At 48.1% G+C, this 27,013-nt stretch overlaps 1 protein-coding gene across 2 annotated transcripts in view; it reads right to left on the bottom strand.

Annotated features, from left to right (window-relative positions):
* RHOF (ras homolog family member F, filopodia associated) overlaps positions 1-27,013 on the bottom strand; it is a 68,658-nt gene that overhangs the window by 23,460 nt on the left and 18,185 nt on the right. For both annotated transcript variants that reach the window (XM_044290523.1, XM_044290531.1), the window contains exon 2: positions 24,459-24,546. In XM_044290523.1, coding sequence (XP_044146458.1) covers positions 24,459-24,546 — 88 coding nt within the window. The remainder of the gene's footprint in view (positions 1-24,458; positions 24,547-27,013) is intronic.

Raw genomic sequence — 27,013 nt, 5'->3', positions numbered from 1 at the left:
AGTGATGTTATTTACATAGGACTATATGTTGGAGGGGATTAATGTCATTTACATGGAACTATAACTGAGGGAGATGAAAGTAGGGAATAATGCTATTTCCATAGGACTGCACCTAACATGGACCACATTATCTGTACTCAGAGTTATCACTGTGTTTTCTGTGGGGTTACATAGGACTGCACAGTAGACTCTGGTGTCTGAATTCCAGAACCTGGCTCTTTGAAAGCATCCATAATGCTGAGGTGGCTCTCCGTGAAAAGGTGTTTGACACTCCTGAGCGAAGAACACAGCCAAGACACAGGAGTGGCTTAGGGACAACTCTGAATGTTCTTGAGTGGACTAGACGGAGCCTTGACTTAAATCCAATCAAACAGCTCTGGAGAACCCTGAATATGGCTCATCCAAGTTAAAAGAGCTTCAGAAGATCTGCAGAGAAGAATGGCAGAAAATTCCCAAATCCTGCTGAGAAAACCTTGTGGCATCATACCCAAGAAGACAGGAGGCTGTAATCCCTGCCAAAGGTGCTTCTACTAAGTACTGAGTAAAGAGTCTGGATACGTATGTCCATGCATGATTTTAGTTTTTTTATTTCAAATAAATCACCAATATTTTGAACATCCCGTTTTCACTTTGTCATTATGGGGTACTGAGTGCAGAATGATCGGGAAAAAACAGATTTTTTTTATTTTAGCACAAGGCAGCAACGTAACAAAATGTGAAAAAGAACCGAGAATGCCCAAAGAGAGGTTTGTTCACAGTGATCAAGCATTATTATTATTTTTCTACTTTTAAGTAAAATACGCCACATTGTTAGAGACCGACCGTTCCATTCTTTACTTCCCTCCAGCTGTTCCCTGCACAGCGGACCTACCGGCCCCGGGAGGAGAACGGCAGAACAGTACAGGCAATGGAATCAGCTGCAAGTGGAAGGGGCCTCCGTACTGGTTTAGCCCATTCATTTTTAATATTGTCAGTTGGAACAAATTAGTTTCCACTGCTATGTAACATGGTATCTACAGGTCCTTCTCAAAAAATTAGCATATTGTGATAAAGTTCATTATTTTCTGTAATGTACTGATAAACATTAGACTTTCATATATGTTAGATTCATTACACACCAACTGAAGTAGTTCAAGCCTTTTATTGTTTTAATATTGATGATTTTGGCATACAGCTCATGAAAACCCAAATTTCCTATCTAAAAAAATTAGCATATTTCATCCGACCAATAAAAGAAAAGTGTTTTTAATACAAAAAAAGTCAACCTTCAAATAATTATGTTCAGTTATGCACTCAATACTTGGTCGGGAATCCTTTTGCAGAAATGACTGCTTCAATGCGGCGTGGCATGGAGGCAATCAGCCTGTGGCACTGCTGAGGTGTTATGGAGGCCCAGGATGCTTCCATAGCGGCCTTAAGCTCATCCAGAGTGTTGGGTCTTGCGTCTCTCAACTTTCTCTTCCCAATATCCCACAGATTCTCTATGGGGTTCAGGTCAGGAGAGTTGGCAGGCCAATTGAGCACAGTAATACCATGGTCAGTAAACCTTTTACCAGTGGTTTTGGCACTGTGAGCAGGTGCCAGGTCGTGCTGAAAAATGAAATCTTCATCTCCATAAAGCTTTTCAGCAGATGGAAGCATGAAGTGCTCCAAAATCTCCTGATAGCTAGCTGCATTGACCCTGCCCTTGATAAAACACAGTGGACCAACACCAGCAGCTGACATGGCACCCCAGACCATCACTGACTGTGGGTACTTGACACTGGACTTCAGGCATTTTGGCATTTCCCTCTCCCCAGTCTTCCTCCAGACTCTGGCACCTTGATTTCCGAATGACATGCAACAGTCCAGTGCTGCTTCTCTGTAGCCCAGGTCAGGCGCTTCTGCCGCTGTTTCTGGTTCAAAAGTGGCTTGACCTGGGGAATGCGGCACCTGTAGCCCATTTCCTGCACACGCCTGTACACGGTGGCTCTGGATGTTTCTACTCCAGACTCAGTCCACTGCTTCCGCAGGTCCCCCAAGGTCTGGAATCGGTCCTTCTCCACAATCTTCCTCAGGGTCCGGTCACCTCTTCTCGTTGTGCAGCGTTTTCTGCCACACTTTTTCCTTCCCACAGACTTCCCACTGAGGTGCCTTGATACAGCACTCTGGGAACAGCCTATTCGTTCAGAAATTTATTTCTGTGTCTTACCCTCTTGCTTGAGGGTGTCAATGATGGCCTTCTGGACAGCAGTCAGGTCGGCAGTCTTACCCATGATTGCGGTTTTGAGTAATGAACCATGCTGGGAGTTTTTAAAAGCCTCAGGAATCTTTTGCAGGTGTTTAGAGTTAATTAGTTGATTCAGATGATTAGGTTAATAGCTCGTTTAGAGAACCTTTTCATGATATGCTAATTTTTTGAGATAGGAATTTTGTGTTTTCATGAGCTGTATGCCAAAATCATCAATATTAAAACAATAAAAGGCTTGAACTACTTCAGTTGGTGTGTAATGAATCTAAAATATATGAAAGTCTAATGTTTATCAGTACATTACAGAAAATAATGAACTTTATCACAATATGCTAATTATTTGAGAAGGACCTGTATTAGCCTGTGCTTGTGTCACAGATTTGAAAAAACTAAGCAAAATCATAAAAAGTCATCTTCACTATTAACGCGACCTTGCAGAGTTGCAAGCAACATTTAGCAAGAACTTGCCACACTCATCAAGCTGACCATAGACTTCCTGTAGCATAGGACGGAAGCATATAGTAATGCTGGTCTGTGTGCTGTCAACCTCAGAGGCATTACTCATGGAAAGTTAGCTCAGAGTTGTCTGCGTTTGCTGAAGTGGTTTTATATTGGCTACCACACACAAAGCAACATGTATACATGGCTAGTAGTTAGGTGGTCTCAGTAGTAGTCAGTACATTACAACAAATGGAGTATGGCAGCCATCATATTCAGTTACTGGGACCACACACTTTAGACCAACCATTCAGCTTTCTGTTACTGCATCTCTTTGTACAGGTAGATGTATGGTAGGGGTGGTCCAGCAAGCACTTTATCTGAGCCTCAGATGCAGCCCTGGACTCCCTTATGTAGCCAGAACATGCAGCTACACAGGGAGACGTATCCTAAATTTAAAGTTTATTTTTATCAAGGCAACCCCTTTTCATGTGCACCCTTAAGGCCCATTGTGACTCTCCTATTTGAGCTAGAGAGCTCTGGCTGCAGCTTCCCCCTGCAAACGCATCCGACTGTCAGGATATCTTTAAGGGATTCTGTCACCTCCCCTAAGGCAAAAAACGATTTAAAAGCAGCCATGCAGCACAGCTTACCTGGATTAGGCTGTGCTGTTCTATCTTGAAATCCGTCCAGCAGTTACTTCAAAAAACGAGTTTGATCAATAAGGAAATGCGTCCTGAAGGTGCCCAGAGGGGCGTTTTTTTCTTCTGAGAGAGCCCAGTACCGCCCCTCTTTCAGTGCCCAGCCCGCCTTCCTAGTACTTTCTAACCGCTGCCACAGCCTCCCCTCCCTCTCCTCCCCCTCCCTCACGCCGAACGAAGTCTCGCACAGGCGCAGTAACCACTGAGGGCTGCGCCTGTGCGATCATCAGGAGACTGAGGGCGGCAGCTTCATCTTCGTCACTGGGCATGCGCCGAGCCCAGTGACGTCCGATATTAGCTCTTTCCCTCAGTCAGTCTTGTAGGAAGCGCAGAGGATTGCCGATCGCTGCTGCACCCTGCGCTTTCTCCAGTCTGCCTGCCACAGTGAAGACGGCCAGCGATTTCTTTCCCCACCCTCCCTTCAGGAAAGAAATAAGTATTTGTTGGGGCGAATTAGGTATTATTATATTAAGTAAAGGCAGGCAGACTGGAGAAAGCGCAGGGTGCAGCAGCCGATCGGCAATCCTCTGCGCTTCCTACCAGGCTGACTGAGGGAAAGAGCTAACATCGGACGTCACTGGGCTCGGCGCATGCCCAGTGACGAAGATGAAGCTGCCGCCCTCAGTCTCCTGATGATCGCACAGGCGCAGCCCTCAGTGGTTACTGCGCCTGTGCGAGACTTCGTTCGGCGTGAGGGAGGGGGAGGAGAGGGAGGGGAGGCTGTGGCAGCGGTTAGAAAGTACTAGGAAGGCGGGCTGGGCACTGAAAGAGGGGCGGTACTGGGCTCTCTCAGAAGAAAAAAACGCCCCTCTGGGCACCTTCAGGACGCATTTCCTTATTGATCAAACTCGTTTTTTGAAGTAACTGCTGGACGGATTTCAAGATAGAACAGCACAGCCTAATCCAGGTAAGCTGTGCTGCATGGCTGCTTTTAAATCGTTTTTTGCCTTAGGGGAGGTGACAGAATCCCTTTAAGGCCTTATGCACACGGACATAGTTTAATTCCGCTTCTGATCCGTGCTTTTTGTGGACCAGATATGGACCCATTCATCTCCAAAGATGCGGGCAGCACACCAGTGTCCATTCTGCAGCTCCGCAAAAAATAAAATAAAAATTTGAACAAGAATAGGACTTTTTTCTAGACATGGGGGGGGGGGGTCCGACTCCCTGATGTCAGGGGAGAGAAGGATCATGCGTGTTGGATTTCAACATGATCAAGCCTTTTTAGCCTGTTTTCACTAGAGATAAGTCATTGCCAGGCAAAAGTACAAAAAAATTATGTAAATGTCTCGTCTCTGCAGGAAACCATCTCAGGCTGCAGACACCATAATCACTCAGTAAAGTTCCTCTGCTTTCGGTATATATCTTGACCTACTTGTTACAGTGCTTGTATTGTTAAAGCCTCCAATTCAAGGAAATGTCTTGTCAAGAGTAACGTACTAACTAGACAAGTGAGGTCTGAAATTAAAGATCAGCTACGGAGTAGAAAAGCCAGGAAGTCTCCCTGTGACCAATAGGCTGCAACAATACAATAGTACTTAGACAACGCAGGAATACATTTCTAAGGAAAAACATTGGTTCATCTCCACTATGCAGAACTTCAGCAGAGGGGAGTGAGCGACACAACAGAAACATGCATCTATTACATTATTCCTTGTGTCCATGCTTAAATAGGCGAGAGACTGGGTTATCGGATTGGTAAACGAGGGAGAGACCATGAACTCTCAAAAGACCAGCAAACCAGTTATACTGTTAAATGAAAAGTTGTCAAACTGCAAGCAAGACCCAACAAACCAGTATGGCCTAAACATACCAATATAGGACCAACTTAGGACCCAGGAACTGAGGGGAGAGTCATCATTGGCTTCAACATCAGAAATACAGCCTTAAAGTTGCAAACAAAAAAAAAAAATATAGTAACATTTAAACCAGTGGTTCTTAACCTGGGTTCAATCGAACCCCAGGGGTTCGGTGAGTCAGTCTTGCGGGTTCGGCCACCGGCCCTGGGGGGCCGCTTTGATAGGTGGCTGCCACAAGACAGGAAAATATTTATTTCCTGTTACTCAGACTCCTTTTGCTCCCGCTGCGGCTAATGATCAGAAGAGCCGAGCGAGCGCAATGATTTTGCTTCCGCCAGCCGCCGAATGTGAGCGGCATATGACGACATGACGTCATATCCGGCGGCTGCACGGCGGCGGATCTAGTGACTGCACAGCATGGTGGCGGCGGCGGCGGCATCCTGTCCCTCCTGCACACAGACACCGGCATCACTGAGCTAAGCTGACCTGTTGTACTACAGGTAAGAGTAAAGGGGCTTGGAGGACCTATTGTGTATTGTATTTAAGGGGTCAGCATTGTATTGGAGGGGGGTTAGCAGTGTATTAGGGGAAGGGGGTTAGCAGTGTATTAGGCAAAGGAGGGATCATCAGTGTATTAGGGGAAGGGGGATCATCAGTGTATTAGATAGTGGAGAGGGGGGGGGGGCAGTAGTATATTAGGCGCAGTGACTTATGGGGCTGACAGATTTTTTTTCCAAGGCTGCTTTGTATCCCCAGTCCGGCCCTGGAGGTCAAGACACACACCCGACTCGCCCCGCTTGTCCATCATTGGCTGCAGGTGATCACGCAACATCGCTTGGCCTATCCCTTCATACTAACTATGTCGAGCAAAAAAAGAAAGTGGTCGGACGAACATGTACAATATGGATTCACATGTATAATGGAACGTGATGGGAGTCAGCGTCCTAACTATGATTTGCAATGCCAAGTTGAGCAATTCTAGTCTAGCACCGGCAAAACTAAGAGAACACTTCCTTAAGCTGCATGGAGATGGAAAATACAAGAACACAACGCTCGCTGAATTCAAGGTGAGGAGAGCCAGATTCGATGAAAAGGCTAGTCTGCCTGTTCTCGGCTTTGTACCCATCAACAAACCGATCCTCATAGCATCGTACGAAGTTGCTTACCTGATCGCAAAGCAGGGCAAACCCCACACCATTGGTGAAACACTAATAAAACCAGCTGTGTTGAAGATGGCGAATATCATGCTGGGAAAAGCGGCTGAAGTTAAGTTATCCCAAATTCCTCTTTCAAAATGACACCATCAGCGACAGAATAGAGGACATGAGCAAAGACATCTTGGCTCAAATAGTTGCAGATCTGATTTCAAGCCCGGCAAAATTCAGCCTTCAACTCGACGAGACCACAGACGTCTCCAATCTAAGCCAGCTTGCAGTATTCGTGTGCTATGTGAAAGACGACGTGATAAAGGAAGAGTTTTTATTTTGTAAGCCTCTTACAACAACAACTAAGGCAGCCGATGTGAAGAAACTTGTGGATGACTTCTTGAAAGACAACAATCTTTCGTGGGATATGGTTTCTGCAGTTTGTTCGGATGGAGCTCCAGCCATGCTGGGAAGAAAGTCTGGTTTTGGTGCGCTAGTGAAAGCCGATGCACCACACATCATTGTTACGCATTGTATTCTGCATAGGCAACAAAAACCTTGCCTCCAAAACTGGCAGAAGTATTAAAAATTGTAGTGGAATGTGTGAACTATGTGCGAAATAGTGCTCTGAGGCACCGCATCTTCAGGGAGCTGTGTAAAGAAATGGGATCTGAATTTGAGGTACTTCTGTACCATTCCAACGTTCGGTGGTTATCCCGGGGACAGGTGTTGAATCATGTTTTTGCCGTGCGTGTGGAATTAGCCCTGTTTTTGCAAGAGCACCAACATTGTCATGCAGATTGCTTCAAAGATTCTGAGTTCATTCTCATTTTTGCGTACATGACTGATATCTTTGCAGCTCTAAATCATCTCAATCAACAGATGCAGGGCGGTGGAGTCAACATCATCGAAGCGGAAGAAAACCTGAAGGCTTTTCAAAAAAAGCTACCGTTATGGAAACGACGAATAGAGAACGATAACTTCGCAAACTTTCCCCTGCTAGACGACTGTGTAAGTAAGATCGAAGATGTATCTGGAATCGGAGACATTTCTGTACCCACGGAACTGAAGCAAGCAATTGCCACGCACTTAGATGAGCTTGCAACGTCTCTTGATGGATACTTCCCTACAAGAGTCATATCCAGCATGGGTGAGACAGCCGTTCACATTTAGTGTTGAGACAACAGATGTCAATGATGAATACCTCGATGAAATCATTGAACTTCAGCAGAGCCAGGTTCAACAGCAACTCTTCAGAACAACAACGCTCTCAACGTTTTGGTGTCAACAAATGGTAACGTACCCTGTTATTGCTAAGAAAGCTCTGGAGTTTTTCATAAGGTTTGTTACAACATATCTTTGCGAGCAATCCTTTTCAAGGATGCTGGACATAAAAACGAAAAAAAAAAAAGGAACAGACTTTGTTGCGAAAATGACATGAGAGTGGCACTTGCCAAGGTAAAGCCGCGCATTTCTGAACTGGTCTCTGAAAGACAACAGCAGAAGTCACACTGATTTGCAGTAAATATTCATTATTATGTTTTTATTTTTGTGTGAAAATCATGTTTTAATGGTTTTGTTCTTTGTTCTTTATGGTTTTGTTCTTTAATGGTTTTATTCACTTTGTGCACCTATGTATAAATATATACCTATGTTTTGAATTTGAAAAAATCATATTTAATTTTTCCAATTAAGAAGGGTTCGGTGAATGCGCATATGAAACTGGTGGGGTTCAGTACCTCCAACAAGGTTAAAAATCACTGATTTAAACAAATAAAAATAACCCCCCCCACACACACACACAAAAAAAAAACGAGATTTTTGTATAACTTACCAGTAAAATCTCTTTCTCGCTCTTTCCTTGGGGGACACAGAAGACCTTGGGTATAGCTCATCTCCATAGGAGGCGTGACACTAAGTGAAGACTGTTAAGCCCCTCCTCCACAGCTATACCCTCAGCCTGGAGAGAGAGACTGCCAGTTGCGTGTCCAAGCAGTGAGAAAAGGCAAAGTCCAACAAGGAACCAACAAGCCAACTACCCAACGGGTAACAAAACTCGGAAAACGCACAGAGAAAAAACAATGAATGGGTGGGTGCTGTGTCCCCCAAGGAAAGAGCGAGAAAGAGATTTTACTGGCAAGTTATACAAAAATCTCGTTTTCTCGCCCAGTTTCCTTGGGGGACACAGGAACTCTTGGGACGTTCAAAAGCAGTCCAAAAGGGGGAGGGACCACAGCACCAAGGTGAAGCACCCGAAAGGCATCAATGAACCGCCGCCTGTAAACCCAGGCGGGGTAAGGCAGCATCTGCCAAAGTCAGAGTATGCACCCTGTAGAACTCAGTAAGGCGTGCAAGGCAGACCTGTGGCCGCCGTGCCCAAATGCACGGCCGAAGCCCAATGCCCCCGGCCCAGGAGGCACCGACCGCTCTGGTGAAAGGAACGGTGACACCAAAGACAGAATCCTGCCCTAGGTGCGGTAACCTCAGCAATAGCCAATCTGATCAAGCGGAGGAAAACCACCCTGGAGTCTGTCAACCCTATGCACAGACCTCCTGGAAACCCAAGAGGCCGAACGTCTGCAAGAGTCGGAGATCTCCAAGTAAAAAACGGCCAGGCCCAAACAACGTCCAAATAGGTGAGGTGTTGAAGCGAAAGGCAACACCACCTCCAGAAGGAAGGAAGGAAGGAAGAAACGAGATGCAGAACAGCCCTGTCCTGGAAAAGACAGAAAGCTCGTAACAAAAAAAGGGGCCATTCCGGCACCCGTCAGAGACACGACTGATACGGAACACAACCGTACAGGACAGAAGGATAGAGAGAACTCCTGTAACGGCTCCAAGGGCAAGATTGGAGCGCCGAGAGCTCAGGATATAGTCCCCAGGGCGGTACCGAAGGACAGTACAGAGGAACCAAAGAGCCACTCCGAGGAAGAAGGTCTTGGCAGGCCCAGAGGGCCGGGAACGCTGGAAGAGGAAGAACAGCGCCGACACTTGACACCTCAAGTAAAAGACAGAACCATGGGGAAAGAACTTCAGAGTGGGGAATGCACAGCTTCCCACAGAACCCCAGACAAAAAACCCTAAGTCTTACGACAGATCCTGGACGAGACACAGCCAGGAGTGGACAGCAGCGAACCCGCTGGAGTCGCCTGGCAAGCAGGCGAAAACCCAATGAGAACAGGCGCAGACCAGTAACACGGGCAGAAGGGTCGACAAAACTAGCCCCGTCGGCCCTCGAACAACGTTGTCCCGCATCCACCCGAATGGGGGAGCAGAAGGACAGATGGAAAGAACCCAAAGGATCCGCCAGATGCCAGGAGAAGGCAGGCTAAAGGCCATGCTGATGTAACCACGTTGTACAGCCCCTGTGTGGGATCAAAGGACAATCTGAACCGAAAAGGTAGTCCCCCCAAGTTATCGAGAAGGTCGATACATCAGGACCATCGTCTTAGAATGGGCCACGCAACCTGCACTCAGCAGGAGGACAGAACGCGGTAGACTCGGTAAATAGGCACACAGCTAATAAGCCAGCGTGAACAAGGGAGACCGTACGAGGTGTAGGAGAGTACCTGGGGTGGTAATAGACGGCAGGTACGTGCCACCGGGGGTCCTGGCACCGGTGGAGTAAGAGCCAGAAAAGTGCATATTGCAGCGGTTATGCTGTTAACACAGCGGATCCGGGCCGGCTCTTATTGGGAGCAGGCAGATATGCGGGCGGGTGCCTGTCTCCCCACGGTCCAGGCCAGGTTTTGCAGGGAAGGGTTAAAACCTGACCAGCAACAAGGGTGTGGTGTGCAATGTGAAGCTTCTGTGTTCTCTGGCTGTGAGAGTGAGAAGTCGAGGTGAGCTGGGCTGTGTGCTGAGGCCTGTGGAGGACTGTGCAGGATCCTGCAGCTGAAACCAGGAGGGATCCATGTCCTGTGGCTAGAAGCAAGACCCATGGACTTACTTCACCAAGGAGAAAAAGGTGACATTACTCCTGGCTTTAAATAGACTTTGCTTTATGTGACTGAAACAGGCCTCAAGTAGCCTGCAGCAGGGACTTGCTGTGTTTGAACTATTATTTTGCTGTTGTGTGTGACCACCCTCCCTATGAACTGCACCGTCTTTCACTTGTATGCACCGTGTGAATAAACAAAGCATCGTGTTTTACACCAAGACCATTCTGTGTTGCCTCTATACTGCACTCGCTACCACTGCCTACCAGAGCGGATCCCCACAGAGGCCAAAAGGAACACCGGAACCATCCACATGAACAACCATGCTCACCCCAGAGGGGAGGACAGTGAAAATACAGCCTCCGAAGTCTGGCGGGAAGCCACATCGGAGTGATCTGTATAGAGCGGGAGCCAAACAAAGCCGGCGAGAAGAGGCAGTCGAGACAGAGGCCGACATAACACCCTCCAACCGAAAGGAGGAGGAGTGGGCAACAGGGAAGCCATAGGACAGCTCAAAAGCAGAACCCGCTACACTGTGAGACGCCCGGTCCACCGCCTCGCAGAAGGCGAATACCTTGAAGAACCCAAGGCGGAGGCCCTCCGGACCTGGGTAATCCAGCACCCAAGAGAAGTTGGGTGACCGCCCCGAGAAGAGCAGCCCGAACCCGGTAGCAGATCAGACAGAAGCGTAGAGGCGCCAAGAGGAAGGACTCATACCACACTGCATCCGAAGAGGAGGAAATTGCGGCGGGCAAGGGAACCGCAGTCCTGCCAGAGCCAATGAAGAATTCGAGAGGCGCTGCAGACAACAGCACTCTCGACCATGTGACCACTAGCGCAGGGAAGCAATGCTGCAGAAGGACGCAAAGGGCATGCATCTAGGACCCACGAACACTCCCTGGAATGAAAGGCCAACTAAATAAATGAGCACCACCCAGCTCGGTGCAGCAGAGAGAAATAGAGCCTGTCCAGAATGAACTCCCTAGGGACGAGTGCAAGGCTGGCAGCAAGCATCGTCTCCCAAGAAACAAAAGGTATGCCGCAGGAAGCAGGTGAGGCATACGAACGAGCAGCCCCGTAAGCAGCGTGAAGGCCAACCCACCTAGAAAAAAGGGGGGCTCGTCCCAGAGCGCCACAGCATGTACGGAATTGCAAAGTGCAACCTGAAAGGGAGTTATGCACAAAACCAGTATAGCATGCGATGGAACGCAATCAGTCCACCCTGAAAGGGGGGAAATTGTACCTGGCCAACTGCAGTCGGCAAGAGTGCAAAGACCCGTCCCAAAAGGGAGTGATGCCTAAGGCCGTACCTACTTCAGAGAAGCAGGACATACCCTATAAACCAGCAGGAACGCAGGAGGTCCACCTAGTGAAAGGGGAACATGCACAGGGGTATCCTAGCATTAAATGAGTGTGCAATAATACACCCAACACTGAACCCAGCGAGAGAGTAACTACTCTGCCAATGAAGGGGGACATGTACAAGTCCAGCCCCGCCATATAAGGACAGCCGTGAATCCCATGAGCGTGCCAAATTCTGCCCTTGAAGTGAGAGGTGGTCACGCACAAGGCCAGCACCGTATCCAATGGAAGTCCAAGCGTTCCACCCATGTTAGAGGGCCATTCTCATGGCCAGCAATGTATCCGGTGAGAGTGTAGCACACCGCCCAGAAAAAAGGGGGTAAAGCACATGGCCAGCATCTCCTCCAGGGAGAGTGCGAGCACACCGCCATGCATGGGAGTCATACACATGGCCAGCAACGTACTGGCGAGAGACAAACATAGTCACTAAGAATGCGTGCATGTCGCCTGAGGAAGGAAGGCATGCCCCTGGCTGGCAGCGAATCCAGCAAGAGTGCGTACACCGCCTACGGAAGAGGGGTCATGCATATGGCCGACAGCGGATCCAGCGAGAGTGCAAGCACCCTGCCATGTATGGGGTACATGCACGTGGCCAGCAACGTACCTGCGAGGAAACACCCAAAGACAGAGGGATGTATGTATGCTGCCTGAGGGAAGGAGGCATACCTAAGGCCGGCAGGGAATCCAATGAGAGTGCAGCATACCGCCTAAGAAATGTCCGGCAGCGCAACCAGTGAGAGTGCAGCATAATAACATAGTATATAAGTACATCATAGCACATCAGCGAGAGTGCAGCATTCCGCCTATGGAAGGGGGTCGTGCACATAGCCAGTACCGTATCCGGTGAAAGTGCAGTATTCCGCCTAAAAAAGGGGGTCATGCACATGATCGGCAACAGATCCAGTGAGAGTGCAGCGTTCCGCCCACGGAAGGGGGTCACGCACATGGCCGGCAGCAAATCCAGAGAGTGCAGCGTTCCGCTTATGGAAGGGGGTCGTGCACAAGGCCAGCACCGTATCCGGTGAAGGTGCAGCATTCCGCCTAAGAAGGGGGTCATGCACATGGCCAGCCAGGGAGAGTGCAGTAGCCCACCTAGGAGGGGGGGGGGATGCACATGGCAGGCACCATAACTGGAGAGATGATGAATGCTGCCTACAGAAGGGCCGAATGCACTTGGCCAGCGCCGTATCCTGGAAGAGGCAAGAAAACCGCCTAAAAGGGGAAATGCCCTAGCAGCGACGCAGGCTGGGAGCGCAACACCATGCCGCCTGTGGAAAGAGGTCATGCAGACATGCAGCATTACTGATGAGGCTGCAGCGTCAAGCGCAGCCCAATAGAAATCATGATCTATTATTATTATTATTATTATTATTATTATTTTTTTTTTTTTTTTTTTCATTATTTAAACTCAGCCTCTGAGGCTAAAAGGGGAGCCACCATATAGGGGCCCTGGGAGAAAAAAGGGGGGCCAACTATACAGACCCATTTTTGGGAGCCGGCCTGCACCCAAAGGGTTAACAGGGATCCGGCCTGGAGGGCGGCGTGCGATCCCCTGGGGGCGGAGGAACCTCCAGGCGGGAAAAATTCGCGCCTGGAGAAGTTCCCGCCCCCTCCACCAGAGGCCGGAATATTGCGGCCTAGTAGGCCGCGAAGCCGGGGGCTAAATTGCGGCGCCCGGCCTGTCATACCGCCGGGACCTGAGGCGGAACGGCGCTTCAAACCGGCCGCGGGAGCCCACCCCGCGGGCCGGTCGGGATTGCGGCCCAGCAGGCCGAAGCCTGGGACCAAATTAGCGGAGCCCCGCCGACCGGCACCTGCTGGGGCATAGCCCAATGCCGGCCGCGGGAGCCCACCCCGCCGGCCAGAAGAGACAGGGGCCCGGAATGGCGGTTTGCCGGCGCGGGAGCCCACCCGGCCGGCCGGAAGAGACAGGGACCCGGAATGGAGACAGGGGCCGGAATGCGGGTTTGCCGGCCGCAGGAGCCCACCCCGCCGCCAGAAGAGACAGGAGGGCCGGAATGGTGGCTCGCTGGCCGCGGGAGCCCACCCCGCCGGCCGGAAGTAAGGGGGCCTGGAATGGCGGCCCGCCGCGGAGCCTAAAATCTTTTGTGGCGCCCGGCCGCACCGGAATATTAGTGCTGACCGGACCGGTGCCCGTGATGGGTCAGGGGCAGCAAGGCGCGGGCCCTCTGGCCCTGAAGCAGTGGCCGGTAAGAGGGAGGGGGACCCTGAGACCGGGTCTGTGAGTGAATGCTGCCTACCTAGGTGCGAACCTCTGCAGCTCCCCAGGCATTCTTCTTGCAGGGAGAAGGGTGCCAATGTCCAATGGGAGCAGAATGTCGCCCTATGGCAGTCAGGGGCCAGCCTAGGGCAAGCAGGGACAAAAGGGTCCAGAGGCCCTGTCAGTATGGGGGTCAGGCACGCAGGAGACCGGGGTGGGGTGGGGGTGGGGTGGAGGGACGTAGGGCTGGAGAAGCCAATCTCTCACCATAGCCGTCTTCACCCTCGGTCCGTTCCAGCAGGGTCGCCCCTTCAGCTACTGGCACCGTAGTGGCAGGACGCTGGAAGAGGGACTTGGCGTGCGGGCGACCCTTGTGCTGGCGGGATGTAGGGGAGCTGGGCTGCCCTGATCCACCTTGCCTTCTGTGGGGGAGGCAGCAGTGCGGAAGACCGGCACTGGCGCAGCTCGACCCCGGGAGAAACAGAGAGGTCTAGTGCGTCTCTGTTGTCCCTGATGTTCTGGAACAAAAAGAAAAGAAAAAAGTAAAAATCAAAAATTAAAACAAGGAGAAAACAGCCCTGCAGAGCAGGGAGTGTCTTGTCTCCTTGGACACTAAGCAAAAACTGGCACTCTCTCTCTCCAGGCTGAGGGTATAGCTGTGGAGGAGGGGCTTAACAGTTTTCACTTAGTGTCACACCTCCTATGGAGATGAGCTATACCCAAGAGTTCCTGTGTCCCCCAAGGAAACTGGGCGAGAAAGTGTACTTCCTAAAATGTAAAAGCAATAAAAAAAAGTAAAATATAAAATAAAAAAATTATTATCTCCCCTTTACTAAAAATAAATAAATAAGTACTGACTATTAAACAAGCTAAAAGATGGTACCAGCGCTGGAATGACAGATGTTCAATTAGTTGATGTTATTGGTAGTTCAGTTTTACCTTAATCCAGTGGAATGGTAGTTCGGTACGGTAGGGAATGTTCCAGGTATTCAATCCAGGAATGTGGCAGAACTAGTTTTCTTCTTGCTCAACCTCAGAGTGCGCGTGCGGCCCCGGCCGGTGGCTAGCACGCGCGAGAGGGAGCTTGTGTAGTTGCGGGATTCCGGAGCGTGTAGCGTGACGTCACGGCAGACCTACGGAGCGATCCAGAGGCCAAAAAGCGATCCTACGCGTTTCGAAACCTACGGGTTTCTTCGTCAGGGATAACTGGCATGTTAGTGTACTGGATTTAAGTAGGCGCCCGGTTCCCATGGCAACTATTGTGGTTTGCTTCCTCATTCTTCCTGGATGATTTCCTGTGTAGATAGATAGTGGCATCTACTCTTTTACAGCAGATAGTCGTTTAGGTTACATGGGTCCTTTTTTAGAAAGATGGTTTATTCAGAATGCAAATAGTTCCATTTCCCGATTAAGGCCATTTGGTGCCAAGGTATTCAATCTGAATATCCATTTGCTTTCACACCTAGACATTTGTTTGATAATGTCTCCGCCTCTCATATTTATTATAACTTTCTCAATACCACCAAAAAAGGAACCATTGAAGTTCCCTGCGTGGTATTTACTATAATGACGGGACAGGGGGTGACCGTCATAATTCTTCTTTATGTTATTGAGGTGTTCCCCTATCCTAATTTTTAGTTCCCGTTTAGTTCGACCCACATATAATTTAAGACAGGGACATTTAATGAAGTATATTACTCCACGTGTATTGCATGTAATGTACTGATTGATCTTATATTCATGAGGGTTGTCCCCTATTTCTGTAATAGGGAATTTTGTAGTACCGTGTTTGATTTTCCTACAATTGATGCACAATTTGCAAGGATAGAAGCCTTTATGTGTTAAATGACTTGGTTTATTTTTCTGTAGTGGTTTCACTGTGGGTGCTACCATGGTGTTCAGGTTTAAGGCCTTCCTAAATATAAAGGTGGGGTTTCGAGGAATCTTATCACCTATCATTTTGTCTTGTCGCAGCATCTCCCAGTGTTTTCTGACAATTCTTTTAAATGTTGATGCCCCTTCACTATATGCAGTAATTATTGGGATTTTTATGGGGGCGTCTCTGTAGGTTGTTTCAATGGTTTTTTCGCAAGAAGAAAACTAGTTCTGCCACATTCCTGGATTGAATACCTGGAACATTCCCTACCGTACCGAACTACCATTCCACTGGATTAAGGTAAAACTGAACTACCAATAACATCAACTAATTGAACATCTGTCATTCCAGCGCTGGTACCATCTTTTAGCTTGTTTTGTAATAAATCTTGGATCGGAGCAGCCGATGTCCCTTTAGGTACCCAGCTGCGGCTCTATTTGCCTAAGTGCTCTAGAGATAAAAAACACCGAGCGACAGCGCAAGCACAACCATATATATTTATAAAAAGTACTGACTATTGTCCATGTTCAGAGGCTGCCTCTAAGGGCTCATTCACACGACCGCGGTTTTGGTCTGCATTCACTTCAATGGGGCTGCAAAAGATGCGGACAGCATCTCAGTTCCATGGCCCTGCAAAAATTATGAGGCATGTCCTATTCTTGTCCATTTTGCAGACAAGAATAGGCATTTCTATAATGGGCATCCTGTTCCGTTCCACAAATTGCGGGCGGCATCCATGTTTTGCGGATCCGCAATTTGTGGACCGCAAAACACGGCATGGTCGTGTGAACAAGCCCTAAAGCTAATGGAGGAAGATCCACAAAGCTAAAATGTTTTTTTTTGTTGTATTTTGCACTATAGCAATGTCACATGTTACACACTGTATACCTAATTGACACAAGAGAATTAGAGGGTCCATTTTGGTTAAGGATTTAATAATAAATAAAAATAATAGAAATGGAGCATGTTTTCTGAGCCATTTTGGAACACGTTAAGCCACTTCTGTCACTTTCTTTGATAACACGTGCCCACCTGTGAGTTATACTTACAGCCAGGAAATAAAAATAAAATAAAAATTCAGATTAAAGTTGTTTTCCGGGTGTTTCTGATGTTCATGACATATCAGGATAGGTCACCAAAATCCGGTTGGTGTGGGTCCAACCTCCGGGGGTGGGGGAGGGGGGGGGGGGTGCCGGAGGTTGGACCCACCTCCGGGGGTCCCACCTCCATGGAACTGAGATGCTGTCCAACCTATCCTCAGGATCGGTCATCGATAACTAACTGGTGGAGATCTGATCCCTGCTGATCAGCTGTTTGACGGCACTGTGCTGTGGTCTTCTCATAATATACCGAGGACACTGGCATAGATTGTATGGCAGCTGTACTTGGTATTGCACTCAGTCCCATTAAATTTAAACGGGACCGAGCTGCACAAAAGCCAAGTGATTGATGAACATGTGCAGCATACGGGTAGGCTACCCGACACTGCTAGATTTGAGTGTGTAGTTCCCTTTAAGCCAGTCAGGCCGGTTACCGGCAATCCTTATCACAGCCAGCAGAGGGAGCCCCCAGTTCAGTATAAATAGGCTAGGGCCTAGCTCAGGAAGTGGAGAAGTTTCCAGACTCAGTGCAGAGAGGGTTCCCTCCTGAGTCCGTATGCATAGAAGTCAGAAGGGCATAGCTAAACAGCCTGAAGACACAGAATACCACAGAGGCCGATCAGATAAAGCAAGAGGTACTCAAGATAACAGAGGAGGTACTAGATAAGGACAGCTTCAAGGGTACGCCAGATAAAGGGCATTAGACCTTGGAGAGAAAGTCACATGTTTCAGGACCAGTCAGGAATAGTGTGCAAGCCGCCTGTACTGCATCTCCTGTAATCAACACTCTGTATAAAACATTGCTAAGACCGGCCATTCTGTACTTCCAAGAACCAGCTGTATTCCAATAGTAACCAACTGTCTTTCATGGAACTGCGCTTCCAACTGCGTCCATGTATTATACTCACTGATATTCAGTAAAAGTTCCAGTTTTTGTTGGCTATCCTATGCTTGCTTCATTCTTCTACAATACCATACACGGCATGTCACCGTCTAATTGACACTGGCGTCACGAACTTTTAATCACCTGCCTGTTCCAGTATTTGCCCCAATTGAAGAAGACAGTGGATCCCAGGTTAGCGAGTCAATCCGCACTACAAAGCCCAGCATACACTACTGACCCCCTGGGACACTGCATCGCTCTTTTTGGCGTCACGAACAGGATCCGCATACTTCTGAAGTGCAGAGAAGTGTGAACTGTGTGCTTTAACCATTCCACCACCGTATTACAAAGACTGTACCCTTTATTTCCAAGCCGGTGGATTAAAATTGTGCCTGGGAGGAATCAGAGGCGCTGTACTGTGTTGCGCTACCCCCAGAGAGAAAATCGTATTTGTGGACTGTGATTTATTGGACTTTGCAACACCCTGCTTGCTGTCAGGGAATCGTGATCAAGATGGCCACCGGCCGCCTGGAGTAAAGTTTCCCGCGCTGCTGAGGACCTCCGTGGGCGGATCCCTTCAAAGACACAGAGAATCCCGCCCCTCTTCATCATCGCACCGCCGCGGCCCCGCTTTTCCTGCGTCAGCAACGTCACCGCGTACACAGGACGTCCGGAGTCTCACGAGATTTGGCCTGCGCGAACCCGGCGATACCGGTAAGAACTTGTATCCGGAGGGAAGGGGATTGTTCCGGCCCCTTTAGTCACCAGCGGCCACCTCGTAATAAGTTAACATGTCAGATCCGGGAGTTGCCGAGCGGCCGGACCCGGGAGAGCTCGCGGCTCCTAATCATCCTATAGCCCCCAGCATGATGCCCTTTACCATGCCTTACTATTTTGGGGCCCCATGGTTTCCCCGCTATAACGGAGAGGCCCATACCCTAAGAGACTTTAAAGAAAAGTTGCTGGCCTTACTCAAACTGTACCCCATAAATGCCGATCAGCAAATGGAAATCTTGCTAGCGCAACTGGAGGGGGCTGCCCGCAGAGAGGTATTATCCTGGCCTGCTGCTGAAAGGAGTACTCTGGAGCAGATATTCACCCGCCTCAGGGCCACTTTTGAAACGAGGACTGCCTCAGAGATAAAGATGCACTTCTTTGGCAAGAAACAGAAGCCCGGTGAGTCCCTCCGTGACTATGCCCTATCACTTCAGGAGGCTTTGGGGGCTGTAATCCAGATAGATCCCAAGGAAGCTGATAACCAGGATCAGACCCTGAGGGAACAATTTATTACCGGAGTGGCTAGTGAGCAAATAAGGACCCAATTAAAGATGCTGTCCGCCCAACACCCTAACAGTACCTTTCTGGACTTTAAAGAACTGGCTATAAAAATTCTGGGGTCAGCAGTATCTACAGAGTCGAGCCTCCCGTGTTAGGTTATCCCGACTACAGCAAGCCCTTCCATCTGTATACTGATGCTAGCAAGCGGGGCCTGGGGGCTGTGTTAGCCCAGATTCAAGAGGGAAAAGAAAGAGTGATAGCTTATGCAAGCCGCTCCCTGAAAGGAGCTGAGAAAAATGACCAGAATTATAGTTCCTTCAAACTAGAATTCCTGGCACTAGTGTGGGCAGTGACGGAAAAATTCAAAGATTACCTAGCTGCTACCCCATTCATTGCATTCACTGATAATAACCCTCTGGCACACCTAAATACAGCTAAATTGGGGGCTTTGGAGCAAAGATGGGCCTCTCGTCTCGCCAACTATGATTTCTCTGTAAAATATCGCGCTGGACGTACTAATGACAATGCTGATGCTTTATCCAGACTTCCCACAGAGACAGCTCCTGATGATGTGCGAGATGCTTGGGAAGATGTAGAAATGCCGGCCTTCTACCATAAATTTGCTCAACAGGATCAGGCTCGGGCTACCAGTAACAGAGCTGCAGTTCCTTCACCCTCCAGTAGGCCGGAACTCAAAGAAGAAAGGTGGGTGAAACTACAGTCTGAAAGTAGAGTGCTGGGTGAATTGTTGGACTTCATTACCAGTGGCAGAGCCCCTGAGAGGATTCGGCGTAAGAGTACAGATCCTGAGCTCATCAAACTGTGGAGACAGCGCCATCAACTCTTCATACAAAAGGGCCTGTTGCTACGGAGAAGCCTAGACCCAGTGTCCAACGAACGAGTGCATCAAATTCTCATACCCCGACGAGATGCAGGTATGGTGTTGGAGATGTACCACAACCAATCCGGTCACTTTGGGGTCCAAAAGACTGAGGCAAATATCCGCCAGCGGTTTTACTGGGTGGGCATGAGAGAAGACATGGAGAAGTGGTGTCGGGAGTGTGTAGCCTGTGCCTTGAAACGAGGTGAACACCATGATCAGAGGGCACCACTGAGACCCATTGTAAGTACTCGTCCTCTTGAACTTGTCGCCATCGACCATGTGAAACTGGAGCCTAGTCGCTCAGGGTATGTGTACGCTATGACTATTATTGACCATTTCACTAAGTTTGTTGTAGCGGTGCCTGTGAGAGACCAGACGGCCAAGACTACAGCCGAACTGTTCTGGAAACACTTCCTCCTGCCCTACGGTTGTCCAGAAAAGATCCTCACCGATCAAGGTCCTGCTTTTGAGTCCCACCTGTTCCATGAACTGTGCCGCCTGCACAACTGTAAGAAGATCCGGACGACGGCCTACCATCCGCAAGGTAATGGATTATGTGAAAAAATGAATCAGACCTTGATAGAGATGCTGAGGACCGTGCCTCCTGAAACCAGGGGAGATTGGCCTAATCTGTTGCCACAGCTCATGTTCACATACAATCATACCATACACTGTTCCACCGGGTATACCCCCTTTTATTTGATGTTTGGGCGCCAAGGGTTATTGCCTGCTGACCACTCCTTGGATGTACTCGTACCTGATTGCATCAACCCATTCCCTAATACCGACTGGGTTGCTGAACACCAAAGGCGATTGAATACGGCCCAAGCTATTGTTCAGGAACGTATGGACCTATGCTAGAGACCGGCAGCAGAGAGACTATGACCAAGCAGCCCATGCAGAACCCCTGAAGATAGGGGCTGTGGTATGGTTAAAAAATAACCGCCGTACCAGTAAACTGGACAGTAAATGGGAGCAAAGTCCTTACGTTGTCACTGCAATCCCAAATGTTGGAACTCACACTTATGAGATCACCCGGGAGGGCAGGGGATCCCAAATTGTGCACCGAAACCGGTTAAAGCTCTGCCTGACACCAGGACCCAGTGCCGAGAGTTCTATATCTGAACCCCCTGTGTCAGAGTCATCGATACAGCCCGAGGATCCTATGCAGGCTGTCCGAAATCTAAGGTATGACGCTGATCCCATGCATTGGCTTCTGACACCATGGTTGAACTTGTTGGTGCCCGCTCCGGCACCTACTGTACCTTTACTTCCAGAAGAGCCGGTTCAAGATGCCCGGATCCAGTTCCCCCTCTAGTGGATCCTGTTGTTCCTGTTGTTCCTGTTGTTCCCGTTGTTCCTGACCAAGGTCTCACGGATGGAGATCCTCCTGTTGCTCCTCTCTCTTCTACCTCGGTGCTAAGGGAAGAGGAAACCCCTGTGTTGAGAAGGTCCACCCGGATGACCAGGGGACGTCCGCCAGTCCATTTAGGAGACTTTGACTATGCTGGTGGTGTCTCCTCCCGAACAGTTGTTACTAGAAATAGCCTGCTTGACGTGTGTGCGCAAGAATGGACTCCTCCACGTGAGCCCTTGCCTGTTCTACACCCACGGGGAAACCCTGTGTAGTTCCTTATTATACTTCAGTCAAGAAAAATAGACTAACCTGGTTCACCTTAAGTCCGCTGTGCCAGGTCAGCGGCCGTGCCTAAGAAGAAAGAAGACGCCCCTTTTTCTTGCGTCATTTGTTGCAAATGTTATATTTTTGTGTGAAATAGTTGTTTATCATATTTATAATGTCATGTTTAAATTACGCATCAGCTTATGTTGGTTCAGGCATGTGTGTGAGTACGAGGCCTTACTCACGTTAAAGTCTGGGGGTGTGCAGCATACGGGTAGGCTACCCGACACTGCTAGATTTGAGTGTGTAGTTCCCTTTAAGCCAGTCAGGCCGGTTACCGGCAATCCTTATCACAGCCAGCAGAGGGAGCCCCCAGTTCAGTATAAATAGGCTAGGGCCTAGCTCAGGAAGTGGAGAAGTTTCCAGACTCAGTGCAGAGAGGGTTCCCTCCTGAGTCCGTATGCATAGAAGTCAGAAGGGCATAGCTAAACAGCCTGAAGACACAGAATACCACAGAGGCCGATCAGATAAAGCAAGAGGTACTCAAGATAACAGAGGAGGTACTAGATAAGGACAGCTTCAAGGGTACGCCAGATAAAGGGCATTAGACCTTGGAGAGAAAGTCACATGTTTCAGGACCAGTCAGGAATAGTGTGCAAGCCGCCTGTACTGCATCTCCTGTAATCAACACTCTGTATAAAACATTGCTAAGACCGGCCATTCTGTACTTCCAAGAACCAGCTGTATTCCAATAGTAACCAACTGTCTTTCATGGAACTGCGCTTCCAACTGCGTCCATGTATTATACTCACTGATATTCAGTAAAAGTTCCAGTTTTTGTTGGCTATCCTATGCTTGCTTCATTCTTCTACAATACCATACACGGCGTGTCACCGTCTAATTGACACTGGCGTCACGAACTTTTAATCACCTGCCTGTTCCAGTATTTGCCCCAATTGAAGAAGACAGTGGATCCCAGGTTAGTGAGTCAATCCGCACTACAAAGCCCAGCATACACTACTGACCCCCTGGGACACTGCACATCACAGGAACAGGGTGTAGCACTCACTGGGTCAAACCCCCACTGATCAGATACTACCTATCCTAATAACAGGTCATCAATATTTAAATCCCAGACAACCCCTTTAATAGTGGTCTTGGGTGGTTGCTTTGTGTTCTATTGGCCACAATAAAAGCATTAGATCTCCCATAGACAGCTAAGCTCGAAAGACACTGGTCAACACAACATCCAACCTAAAAGATAACTGTAGACATTTATTTTGCCTGCATATTGTTGCAACATTCATTCCAGCAGACACCCAGAAGCTATTAATCTGGGGTGGTTTTACCAGTTCCAGCCACATAATGGGCAGGAAGAAACATTCTCATATCTATCATATTATATCTTCCTTTCTAAACCAGTAGCCATTAAAAGGAACACTAAACCTACTTGTCCCAAGTTAGAAGGTATTCCCTTTCTTTCAACAGGGTAGGTGACAACTAACTGGCGGTCCAACTGCTGGGACCCACTATCAATTCCAAGATTGGGGTCCCATTCCCCCAACCTGATGGTGCCACAGGTGGAGCATGTGCCCTGCTGCTCCATTCATTCTCTGCTAGAAACATCCAAGTATTGTACTCCATTATCTCTGGCGCTCCCATAGAGAATGATTGGAGCGACAGGGTATATGCCCAACCCGCCACTCCATCAGATCAGGGGAACAGGACCCCTGTTCTCAGGATCTGTGGGGGTCCCAGCAGTGAGAACCCCAGGGATCAGTAAGTTATCCCCTATGCTGTGGATGGAGTTAACTTCCAAACTTGACACAACCGCTTTAATGATAAACGTATAAAGCAGATAGTGTTTACTGCACGGTTTATCATCTTCTGCATTTTCCTGACAATAAAAAGTCTTGTAGAAATTCTGTAAAGAACAAACATCTTCAGCTGCTGGTTGAGATGGAGTGCCTCGGGCTGGGCTCACCTATGCGTTGTGAACTCTGGCAGTCTTTTCCGCCATGCACCGCTGGATCCCCATTGACAAGAATGTAAATCAGACAGGAATGTGGACAATTGACGACATATATGCCGACTTATGCTGGACAAAAAATACTGCATGCAGCACTTTGTCTGGCCAAAAGCCAGCATATATGCTGGAAATCAGCCAGATCCCATTCCACTCAAAGGGGATCCAGCTCTGCCGTAACAGACTGCCGGCATTCACGAGTTTGCAAACCCAGCCTTAACAATGTGTTTGTCGTGGGGCAGCCAGGACAAACAGGAGAAGGTGGAGCCATGGCTGATTTTCTGAGACATACAGGCAATTTCTTTATTTCTCAGTTGGAATGGTAATATGAAAGAATCAAGGGAGAGGAGTGGATGAAGGCGGTAATGGCTAGGATATGTTTGTGCAATTTCCCAGTTTACTTTTCTCCCGATTCACTTACGATGAACTCTGATAAAAAAGACATTGCAGAAGACTAAATACTGAACTTAAAGTAAAACACATAAAAAGGTATACTCCTAAGCTATAGTATGTGAACCCAGGCAGACAATGGATATAAGATATTACAAAAATTCATTTCATTATCTTTAGTATTCTTCTACATATTGTAAATCTTAAAAGGAACCTGTCACCGGGATTTTGTGTATAGAGCTGAGGACATGGGTTGCTAGATGGCCGCTAGCACATCCGCAATACCCAGTCCCCATAGCTCTGTGTGCTTTTATTGTGTAAACAAAACTATTTGATACATATGCAAATTACCCTGAGATGAGTCCTGTCCCTGACTCATCTCACGTACAGGATTAATTTACATATGTATTAAATCAGTTTATTTTATACAATAAAAGCACACAGAGCTATGGGGACTGGGTATTGCGGATGTGCTAGCGGCCATCTAGCAACCCATGTCCTCAGCTCTATACCCAAAATCCAGGTGACAGGTTCCCTTTAAAAATAAGTAAAAATCGTTCCATATACCTGCTGTGTCGTACAAGTGCAGACAGACTTCCTTGTTTCCAATTTTAATGCTTGTGGTATATTTTTCAAAGACCGACGGTGCATATTGCTGCCAAGAGAAAACACAACATCCAAATCCTTAATAACGGAAGCACAATGCATAAAAACAAAAGCAATAACAAGCTCTTACACGGTATAAAGGCTCTATCATCTTGCCTTGTACAGGGAAAATAGCTGCTATTTGGGCATCACTAGCATTGTGCACCAAAACCCACCAATGCTCTGTAAATGATAAAAACTGAACTGTAAACACACGGCCGCTATCTGTAATGGAGCCGAGATGCAGGAACCACACACAGGCCAAGAGCAGGTATGGTGCAGCCAGGACGGTGTAACCCTGTCACGGCTAATAGCGTACTATAATGGCTGATGTAAATTTCCTGCCTTCTATCTCATGCAACATTTAGAATTAGGTGCAATGACCTTGTGCACTGCGAGCACTTGACATTGGTTAAAAGGGGCTGTCTAAGCAAAATCTTCCTAAACTCAACTGTCACTCCCCAGTCAAATCCAGCACCACAGCTCCAGTCCTCCTCCCCGTCTTTGTATACAAGGCTGATGGTGACATAGCGGTATACAGCATGTGACCGCCGCAGCCAATCACTGGCCTCAGCACTAAAGCAGGGGTGCACAATCTTTCCTGGTTGGGGGCCACATTGTGAGACTAAACCAATGCAAAAGCCTGGAAATAAAACTTAAAGGGGTATTACCAACTGAAATATTTATGGTATATTGACAATGTATACCATAAATGGACTCCCCCAGGCTGCAGGTTGGGCACCCCTGTTTTAGAGAATAGCACCATTAGTCTCTTTAGATTAGTGTGTACAGAATAATGATTATATTTCTAGGTCAAAGCAAAAATCTAATTAGTGGGGGGGGGGGGGGGGGAAATACAATTATTTTTGATACTTTTGGGCCTGGGCTGCAATACAAAGCACAGCCACTATATAATGAACAGCGCTGTTCTGGGTAAGGCTCCTTTCACATCACCGTTTCTCCTTTCAGTTCTCCGAGTCAGTTGAGGAGCAGGAGAACAGAAAGGACGGATTCTGCAGATAACTGAGCCTAAAGACCCCATAGACTATAATGGGGTCCGTTCGGTGTCCGCTCAAAAATCATATTCTGAGCAGACATCGAACGGACCCAATTATAGTCTTTGGGGTCTTTAAGCTCAGTTACGCTTAGTTAGGTCTCAGTTATCTGCAGAATCCGTCCTCCTGCTCCTCAACGGAGCCGGAGAACGGAAAGGAGAAACGGTGACGTAAAAGGAGCCTAAGCTGTAAGGAGCCCACAGCACTCAAACAGTGGATCAGTGTCAGCATCACACCAATCTCATATTGATGATCTATCCAGAAGTTAGGCCAGTGATGGCTAACCTCGGCACTCCAGTTGTGGTGAAACTACGACTCCCAGCATGCTCCATTTATTTCTACAGAGTTCTGAGAGCAGCCAAGCAAGGGGGGCATCTTGGGAGTTGTAGTTTTACCACAGCTGGAGTGCCAAGCTTAGCCATCACTGAGTTAGGCCATCAATATTATACTCCTGGAAAAGCTCTAATACTGCATAATTCATCTGACTGAACATGTAACTCTGTAATACTGGACAAGCAGAAAATAAAAGTTCTGCATAGAAAAGATCGGGAAAGACAGGCCATTCACAACAACCACCACATGAAAACAAGACACGCCAACAATGACCATACATACAGAGGCGGAGAACCATATAACACGTTCTAAAAGAACAGACTTGTAACACATCAGTTTGGACTGAAGAGAATGTTTTCTTCAAGCACTTTCAAGTACAGCAAGCATAACACCTCCTGCAACACCTTCTATAGAGACACATGCAGTATCATAGTGTTCCGGGACAGAACGGGAGAGCTTTAACCCTTTAATGACCCTCGCTGTACATGTACGGCGATGATGGACGTGACTTAAGGACCAGCACAGTACATGTACGGCGGGATGATCAAGCGGCACGGATCCAGCAGTCACTGACAGCAAGGGCCCTGCTGCATACACTGGCATCGGTGAAAACACAGATGCCGACGTGTTAACCCCTTGTATGCCGCAGTCAAGTCTGACCGCGGCATGCAGAGGGTTCACGGAGGGTACGGGTGCCTTCCATAGGCATCGGAGCTTGCCTTCTAGGAAAGCCTGTGAGATCCAGCTCTTAGGCTGGGTCTCACAGGCAGGCTGTCAGTATATATATATATAGTGTGTAAATAAAAAAAATAAAAAAAGATATATTGGGTATTGCCCCATCTGCAACAATCGGCTCTAAAAAGATATCACATGACCCACCCCCTTACCTGAACACGGTAGAAAAAATAAAAATAGTGCTAAACCAATATTTTTTTTTTTTGTCAGCTTACATAAAAAAAAGTGATCAAAAAGGCGTATGCCACTGAAAATCGTACCAAACTGTCACCTCATCCTGCAAAAAATTTGCCCCTACATAAAACAAATGAGGCAAAAAAAAACAATATAAAAAAAAAAAAAAAAAAAAAAAAA

Source organism: Bufo gargarizans, chromosome 1 (genome assembly GCF_014858855.1).
Source record: "Bufo gargarizans isolate SCDJY-AF-19 chromosome 1, ASM1485885v1, whole genome shotgun sequence".
In the NCBI taxonomy this organism is placed as follows: domain Eukaryota; kingdom Metazoa; phylum Chordata; class Amphibia; order Anura; family Bufonidae; genus Bufo; species Bufo gargarizans.
Note: the sequence above shows the minus strand (reverse complement) of the source record. Positions and strands in the feature narration are given on the sequence as shown.